General features: G+C 61.5%; 2 protein-coding genes across 6 annotated transcripts in view; both read right to left on the bottom strand.

The window, feature by feature from the left end:
- The window catches only part of LOC102373315 (dedicator of cytokinesis protein 6), a 10,233-nt gene extending 3,884 nt beyond the window's left edge, over positions 1 to 6,349 (bottom strand). For 2 of the 5 annotated variants that reach the window (XM_025203870.1, XM_025203872.1), the window contains exons 1-10: positions 5,787 to 6,348; positions 5,468 to 5,552; positions 5,197 to 5,293; positions 4,643 to 4,777; positions 3,957 to 4,109; positions 3,364 to 3,522; positions 2,565 to 2,665; positions 2,024 to 2,216; positions 1,237 to 1,380; positions 716 to 847 (exon numbers count right to left, since the gene is read on the bottom strand). In XM_025203870.1, the coding sequence (XP_025059655.1) occupies positions 716 to 847; positions 1,237 to 1,380; positions 2,024 to 2,216; positions 2,565 to 2,665; positions 3,364 to 3,522; positions 3,957 to 4,109; positions 4,643 to 4,777; positions 5,197 to 5,293; positions 5,468 to 5,552; positions 5,787 to 5,859 (1,272 nt within the window). In that variant the 5' untranslated portion in view covers positions 5,860 to 6,348. Of the gene's footprint in view, positions 1 to 225; positions 241 to 715; positions 848 to 1,236; positions 1,381 to 2,023; positions 2,217 to 2,564; positions 2,666 to 3,363; positions 3,523 to 3,956; positions 4,110 to 4,642; positions 4,778 to 5,158; positions 5,294 to 5,467; positions 5,553 to 5,786 lie in introns of those variants that run through there. The other 3 variants (XM_025203869.1, XM_025203871.1, XM_025203873.1) reach the window with 3 other exon arrangements.
- LOC106722191 (dedicator of cytokinesis protein 6-like) overlaps positions 6,067 to 8,309 on the bottom strand; it is an 11,195-nt gene continuing 8,952 nt past the window's right edge. Inside the window, exons 15-19 of the mRNA XM_025203829.1 lie at positions 7,401 to 7,521; positions 7,231 to 7,357; positions 6,960 to 7,056; positions 6,415 to 6,540; positions 6,067 to 6,081 (exon numbers count right to left, since the gene is read on the bottom strand). Coding sequence (XP_025059614.1) covers positions 6,067 to 6,081; positions 6,415 to 6,540; positions 6,960 to 7,056; positions 7,231 to 7,357; positions 7,401 to 7,521 — 486 coding nt within the window. The remainder of the gene's footprint in view (positions 6,082 to 6,414; positions 6,541 to 6,959; positions 7,057 to 7,230; positions 7,358 to 7,400; positions 7,522 to 8,309) is intronic.

The raw sequence follows: 8,309 nt of genomic DNA, 5'->3' as shown, positions 1-8,309 counted from the left end.
TGTCCTGGCCCCTCCCATGCTTTGGGAAGGTGGGGCAGAGACCAAGAGGCACCCCATGCCCACCCAACCCCCCTCCTAGTCCCTAGTACCCCAAGGGGATTAAACAGGGAGGTTCCTGGCCCACCCCTGGGTTATGCTCGAGAGGACCACGCGGGTGCAGGGGGGGAAAAAAAAACAAAAAACACGCACGCACAGATGTGTGCATACATGAAATAACGGGCCTACCTCCCAGCCAGAACTCTGCCGGGTGCCGAGAGGGAGAGAGAAACCATTAATGGTCGCTGGCATGCGCCCCACACACCCCTGCGCACACCCCTCCCCTCTTAGGGGAAACTAAGGCACAGGCAGAGAGGGGATCTGGACAAATTAGCAGCAGAGCAAAGGCTGGAACCCAGGAGACCAAGCTCCAGCTTCCAATTCCCGTGCCCCCTCCCCAACATGGGAAATGGAACCCAAGTGTTCGGCATCTAATCCATGCTCTCTTCCATCCCCAAACCTGGACAGGGAACCCAGGTGTTCAGGTTCTTGCTCCTGCCCCCTCCAAATTTCCCAGAACTTCAAGAGAACCCAGTCATCTGGGCTCTCAGCCCCCCTCCCAGCCCCAGCTCTCCTCCCAGGGAACCCAGGAGTCCAGGCACCCACATCCCCCTCCTCCAAGCCCCTCCTTCCCCTCCCCAGCACCAGGAGTGAATCCAGGCATCCAACCCCTGCTCACCGGCTGGGCGAGGCGGGCGAAGGCATCCTGCAGCTGCCCATGCAGTGTCGCCAGTCGTGTGTGGTCACGGTTTGCTTCGTGGATGGGGATGAGCAGTTTGTAGACCTCGTTCACTGCCTCATACAGCCCGGCCTGCAGGGAAGAGGGGCCGGGGGGATTGGGGGTCCCATTTTACCTGTCTCTGCCCCCCGCCCCCTGCCATGAACTCCCCGAGGCCCCTTCTGCCTCCTGGCATCACTTTATTGCTGGCTCCATACCCAAACCCCCACCTCAACAAGCAAGAAGCTCCCAGAATGCATTGCAAGGCCTCAGCCATGCTATCTCCCTTCCTCACCCCCACGCCCACATTGGCTAGGGTAGGGGGCAGTAAGCCAGGACACCTTGGTCCTGTCCCCAATTCAGGGACCGGGACTCCTGGGTTCCATCCCAGACTCCTAGGTCTCATTCCCAACCAGGCTCCTCAGAGTCCTGGGTCTTGTCTCCCACCAGCCTCCCCCCCGGACTCCTGGGTCCTAGCTCACCGCAGTGAAGGCATCGGCTGCCTGCTGGAGCAGACCCACCAACCCCTGTTCCGTAAAGAGCTGCCCTGAGCAGACGCCCTCCTCGCCTGGTGTCACCACGTCGTCGGCCACAGCCGATTCCTCCAGCACGTTTGATGAGATGTTCTGGGGGCAGGAGGGGGTGGGGGGTCAGCCCAGACAACTGGGTTCCCTCCCTGGCACAGCACTCAGGACTGGAGCGGGGAGCCCAAACACCTGTGGTTCTCTCCCGGATCCGGGAGGGGAGCAGGTGACAGCAGAGGGGCCGCGAGCCAGGACACCTGGGTTCCATCCCTGCTCCCAGCACCCAGATGCCTGAGTTCTACCCTCAGTCATGGGCCCTGGACACCTGGGTCCTGCCCCTACCCAAGTCCTGTTTCCTTTCTGGTCCCAAGTCACCTGGGTCCCAGCCTCTCCTCCAGCACTTGGACAACTGGGACCTGTCCCCTCCCCAGCCCTGAGACACCTGGGTCCCACCATCTTCCCTGGTCCTCAGGTTCCTGGATCCCACTTGCTCTCCAGCTCCCTAGTCCCAGCCCCTGGACACCTGGGTCCCACCCTCTCCCCAATCCCAGGACACTTGGGTTCTCCCTAGCCCGGATGTGGCCCGCCAGGCCATTCTATCTGGCCCATGGGGCCCCTAAAAATTTAGAAAGTTAATATTTATCTGCCCCTGGCTGCCTATGTGGCCCTTGATGCCTTGCCAAAACTCAGTAAGTGGCCCTCTGCCCGAAATAACTGCCTGCCCCTGCCCAGCTCAGGGGCTCACCTGGAAGGAGACGCAGCCAACAGGCAGGTGGCGCCGGTCCTCCAGCAGGCTCAGGTACTCTGCCACCAGGGCAGCACCATGCACCAGGCACTGGGCAGACTCAGCGTGGCCCCCCCGGGCCGCGTGTGTCTGCGCCATGCTTTGCAGCCATGTCAGCCGCAGGTCCGGTGAGTTCTGGTAGCCCTTGGCAATGCTGGAGGGGGCGGGAAGGCAGGGTCAGGACACCCGGGTTCCTTTTCAGGTAGGCTGGGGGCCTGGACCCCTGAGTTCCACCCCAGCTTGGGGAGGGGAGTGGGGGCTGGAGGTTGGAACAGGGGGGCTGGGAGCCCAGATATCTGGGTTCTCTCCCCAGCTCTGAAAGCAGGTTGCAGGTAGAGGGTTGGAGCTGGGAGCCTGGACACCTGGGTTCTCTCTCAGCTTAGGAAGGGGAGTAGAGGCTGAGGTCTTAGAGTAGGGGAGCTGGCAGCCCAGATGCCTGGGTTCTCTGTGCACTCTGGGACAGAAGTAGGGGCTGTGGGTACCCGGATGCCTGGGTCCTTACCGGTACATGAGGTCAATCAGCATCTCGGGGTCCTCCTGATGCTCCTTCATCTTCACCGTGTCAGTCAGGATCATGTGCAGGTTGAATACCAGGTCCTGTACCTGGGGGAAAAGGGGAGCTGGTAAGTGTCACAGGGGGCCTAGCTGCCTGCTTCCCCCAGACCTCACCCACTGTACATCATTAGGTGCATTATGGTTCCCCCCAGAGCCCACTGCAGCCTGGTCCAATATCCCACCCCAGTGCCAGGCACTGCACATTATAAGGCACCTTAGGGTTCCCTTGGGTTCTCCAAGGCTCCTCCCCTAAGGGTGGGGCTCCTAGAAGTTCCTCCCACCACAGGGAGGGGGGGAGGGAGTCCCAGAAGCTCCACCCCCTAGAAGGTAGGGCTCCCTGAGGCTCCTCCCCCTAAGGGTTGGGCTCCCAGAGACCCCTCCCACCAGCAGATAGGGCTCTCCCTGTGTCCTCCCAGCCACAGGACAAGGCTCTCTGAGGCTCCTTCTACCAGGACCCCCCACAAGCTCCCCGAGACTCCACTCACCCTAGCATGCGGCTCCCAGAGGCTCCTCCCACTAGGGGGTAGTGGTTCTGGAGATTCCCCCCATCCACAGGTTGGAGTTTCTCAAGACCCCTCCCACCAGAGGGCAGAGCTCCCTGTGGCCCCTCCCACAAGGGGGTGGGGCTCCCCAAGCCACCTCCCACCTGGGCATGGGGCTACCTGACACTTCTCCCATTCCCAGGGCAGGGCTTCCACAGGGTCCTCCCACTAGGGGCAGGGCTCACCATGCCCCTGCCCAGCTACCTGCTCTGGGAAGGGGCTGTGGTGCAGCTCGGGGTCATCATGAGCGTAGGTGAGCAGTGTGCGCAGTGAGCGTCGCAGATGCTCCTCACTGAGACTCCGCGACGTCCCCACCAGTGTAGACAGCGACAGCGTCACCTGCAGCTTCACTCGTGCAAAGCTCTGGGGGGGGGGGAGGGAAGAAGGAGAATGTTACCCCTGTGCCCCATCCCAGCCCTCCCCCTCTGCATATATGAGTCCCCCCCACCATGCTAATTTGCACAGGACAGGGCAGACTGCCCCCTTTCAGCAGCTGTGCTCCCCCCCAGAAGCAGATGCATGGCAGCAGAAGGGAATCATGGAGGTTCCCAAAGTGAAGGGCAGAGTCCCCAGGACATGGTCAACCCCAAGACACTGTGAGGGTCTCCAGAGCAAAGTGGGCTCCCTGGGTGTGGGGAGGGGGTCTCCAGGGCACAGAGGGTCCCCATAGCAGAAGGGGGTCCCCACAGGAAGGACATTAGAGGGTCTCCAGGGTAGGGGATAGATCCCCAGGGCATGGGGGGACTCCCTCAGTTGAGGGGTCACCAGGTTGAACACAGGGGGTCCCAGGCACTCACATGGGCAGTCTCGTAGCCCTGACGCATGAGCAGGTAGAGTGAGGCACTGGCGTGGGCCCGGATTGTAGCCACATGGCTCCCACACAGCCGCAGCAGCCGCAGGCAAAGCTCAGCTCCCAGCTCCGCATCCTCCTCAAACAGCAGCTCTGGGAACTGCCCACAACAGAGAGATGGCGTGAGAGTGGCCCCTGGATGCCTGGGTTCTCCCCACAACTCTGGGAGGCAAGTGGGGCTGGGGACTTACAGCAGGGGGAGCTGGGAGCTCAGACACCTGGGTTCTCTCCAGCTGGAGGGGTAGGGGGTGGCATGATTAGAGCAGGGGGGATGGGGATAGATCCTGGATGCCTGGGTTCTCTCCCCAGCCTTGGGAGTGGGGTGGCCATGCAGGTTCTCTCTAGCTCAGAAAGGTCAGTGGCAGAAGAGAAAGGGGAAGGGGAAGGGCAGGGGCTTAACGCCTGGGTTCTCTCCCAGACACCTGGGTTTTTTCCTCAGCTCTGGGAAGGGAGCAGCGTCAGGTGCCAGCCTGGACACCCGGGTTCTCTCCACACTCTGGGTGTGGACCTGGCCTCCCCACAGGCCCCAGCCCACCCCACCCACCCCCCCATCAGGGACCCCCCCTCCACCCAAGATCCATGAGATGCCAGGCACAGGGCTTGAACCTGCAGCCAGGTGGGGGGAGGTCTCACCTTGGCCACCAGGGCACGCTGGGTGGCCAGGCTGTGCTGCAGGTAGAGGGCACTGGGTGCACAGGCCATGCTGTGCAGCAGCACCCGCAGCAGTGCCCCCAGCAGGCTGTCCCGGGCCTCGGCCAGTGGCAGCGTCTGTGGGCACAGGGTCAGAGCAGGTGAATCCCAGATGCCTGGGTTCTCTCCCCAGCTCTGAGGCATGGGGCTTTGAGCAGGGGGCACTAGGAGCCTGGACACTTGGGTTCTCTGAGGGCAAGTAGGGGCTGGGGAGTGACAGCAAGCGGGGCAGGTTGGGAGCCTGGAGACCTGGGTTCTGTCCTCACTTGGGGAGGGGTCTCTGGGATTACAGCAGGGGATCCTGTGGGATTTGAGCCCAGACACCTAAATTCTCTGGACAGGGAAAGGGGGGGGAGGGGTCAGAGCAGGGGGGCTTGGAGCCCGGACACCTGGGTCCTCTGGGTGAAGGGAAGTAGAGTCCTTGAGGGTTACAGCAGGAGCATCTGGGAGCCCAAACACCTGCGTTCTCTCCCGATTTAGGAGCCTGTTCCCAGCACCTGGGCGATAATCTCCAGCGTGTCCAGCACCACCAGGTTGGCCTCAGTCACCAGGTTCCCCTCGACCAGCACCTCCTGCTCCACCTCCTCCTTGGTCCTGGGGGTGGGGAGGGTGATATGAGACCCTGCCCCACCACAAAGCCTAGTCTCCTCAGCCCAGGACCCCCCCAGCCTGGCTCTGTGCCCCCCAGGGGCCATCATCCCTTATGGGCATAGCCTTATACCCCCGCCCCAGTGTCCCCTGCACACCCAGCAACCCCTCCCCACGTACTTATCAGGCCTCTCGGTGCTAGGTCTCCAGTGTGTCAGGCTCTTCCTCCATCGCACGTTCTCATGTGGCCCCAAGGGGCTGCGCTCTGGAGGGACAGTGTTATGGGGTGGGGGGGCCAGCCCAGAAGCCCAGCCATGTTCCCAGCCTGGGGGGTGGGGCAGTCCGCAGGATGGGAGGAGTTGGGGATGATGCTAAAGCAGGTTTGGGGGGGCAGGGGCCTGATGCCAGGGCTGTGGGTATAGGTGGGGGGGCAGGGGGAGTTGATATGGGGAAGTTGGGACTGGGGGCTGAAGCTGAGGCAGGTTGTGGGGGCTCTCACCACGGCTGCGGCGCACCATGTCCCGGCGGGCGCCCACAGTGCCCAGGATGGCCTCCTCCAGCCGTGCCCGCATGTCCAGTGACTGGGCTAGGGGCAAGCGGTGCCCGCGCTCTCCACCTGGACGGCCCTACACACAGGAAACACGTGCATATACTGCCCACATGCACACACATGTGTACCCCTCCAGCCCCCCTCACCTGCAGCCCCCCCTTACTCACACAGAGCGACATGCATGCAGACACACAGCTGTGCATGCAGACAGGAACACAATTACCCACGCTTACGTGCAGCCCTCCTAGGTTATACATATGCACACAGAAAGATGCAGATACACATGCACGTACATATACCTGTAAACCCGTGTAGACATAACCTGTGCACCCTACCTACCCAGAGACATGCATGCTCATGTGAACACAAACCCATACACACGTATAGACATGCCTGCACATGCCAACACACACACACACACCTTTATGCCCATGTATTTACAGAGGCATGTACCACGCCGCGCACACATGCAGACAAGCATACGTCAACATGCGTGTCTGCCAACATAATACATGCGTATTAACACGCACAACATGAAGACATCAACACATGCACACGTGCAACATGCATGCAACACCAGGGCACGCTGGGTGGCCAGGCTGTGCTGCAGGTAGAGGGCACTGGGTGCACAGGCCATGCTGTGCAGCAGCACCCGCAGCAGTGCCCCCAGCAGGCTGTCCCGGGCCTCGGCCAGTGGCAGCGTCTGTGGGCACAGGGTCAGAGCAGGTGAATCCCAGATGCCTGGGTTCTCTCCCCAGCTCTGAGGCATGGGGCTTTGAGCAGGGGGCACTAGGAGCCTGGACACTTGGGTTCTCTGAGGGCAAGTAGGGGCTGGGGAGTGACAGCAAGCGGGGCAGGTTGGGAGCCTGGAGACCTGGGTTCTGTCCTCACTTGGGGAGGGGTCTCTGGGATTACAGCAGGGGATCCTGTGGGATTTGAGCCCAGACACCTAAATTCTCTGGACAGGGAAAGGGGGGGGAGGGGTCAGAGCAGGGGGGCTTGGAGCCCGGACACCTGGGTCCTCTGGGTGAAGGGAAGTAGAGTCCTTGAGGGTTACAGCAGGAGCATCTGGGAGCCCAAACACCTGCGTTCTCTCCCGATTTAGGAGCCTGTTCCCAGCACCTGGGCGATAATCTCCAGCGTGTCCAGCACCACCAGGTTGGCCTCAGTCACCAGGTTCCCCTCGACCAGCACCTCCTGCTCCACCTCCTCCTTGGTCCTGGGGGTGGGGAGGGTGATATGAGACCCTGCCCCACCACAAAGCCTAGTCTCCTCAGCCCAGGACCCCCCCAGCCTGGCTCTGTGCCCCCCAGGGGCCATCATCCCTTATGGGCATAGCCTTATACCCCCGCCCCAGTGTCCCCTGCACACCCAGCAACCCCTCCCCACGTACTTATCAGGCCTCTCGGTGCTAGGTCTCCAGTGTGTCAGGCTCTTCCTCCATCGCACGTTCTCATGTGGCCCCAAGGGGCTGCGCTCTGGAGGGACAGTGTTATGGGGTGGGGGGGCCAGACCAGAAGCCCAGCCATGTTCCCAGCCTGGGGGGGGGGGAAGTCCGCAGGCTGCGGCGCACCATGTCCCGGCGGGCGCCCACAGTGCCCAGGATGGCCTCCTCCAGCCGTGCCCGCATGTCCAGTGACTGGGCTAGGGGCAAGCGGTGCCCGCGCTCTCCACCTGGACGGCCCTACACACAGGAAACACGTGCATATACTGCCCACATGCACACACATGTGTACCCCTCCAGCCCCCCTCACCTGCAGCCCCCCCTTACTCACACAGAGCGACATGCATGCAGACACACAGCTGTGCATGCAGACAGGAACACAATTACCCACGCTTACGTGCAGCCCTCCTAGGTTATACATATGCACACAGAAAGATGCAGATACACATGCACGTACATATACCTGTAAACCCGTGTAGACATAACCTGTGCACCCTACCTACCCAGAGACATGCATGCTCATGTGAACACAAACCCATACACACGTATAGACATGCCTGCACATGCCAACACACACACACACACCTTTATGCCCATGTATTTACAGAGGCATGTACCACGCCGCGCACACATGCAGACAAGCATACGTCAACATGCGTGTCTGCCAACATAATACATGCGTATTAACACGCACAACATGAAGACATCAACACATGCACACGTGCAACATGCATGCAAAATGGCAACACGCATGTGCCAACACACGAACATACATGCACATGCCAACACACGATCCAGCTCTGTCCCAGGCCCCCCTACACCCCTCCTTTGCCCCCCCTTCTCTCCTCCCCCCCAACCCCCACACCTTGTAGCAGAAGGCAGCAGTGCAGAGCCGCAACAGGTCGAGCAGCCGAGCCAGGCGGGCAGGGGGCAGGTCAGTGAGCCAGCCCCGCAGGACATCAGGGTCTGCACCCTTCAGCACCCACAGCAGGCAGCCCAGCAGCTCCCGTGTCGCCTCTGGTGCTACA

This window comes from Alligator sinensis, unplaced genomic scaffold (assembly GCF_000455745.1).
Source record: "Alligator sinensis unplaced genomic scaffold, ASM45574v1 scaffold707_1, whole genome shotgun sequence".
NCBI lineage: Eukaryota > Metazoa > Chordata > Crocodylia > Alligatoridae > Alligator > Alligator sinensis.
This window is presented reverse-complemented; position numbering and strand designations above follow the sequence as displayed.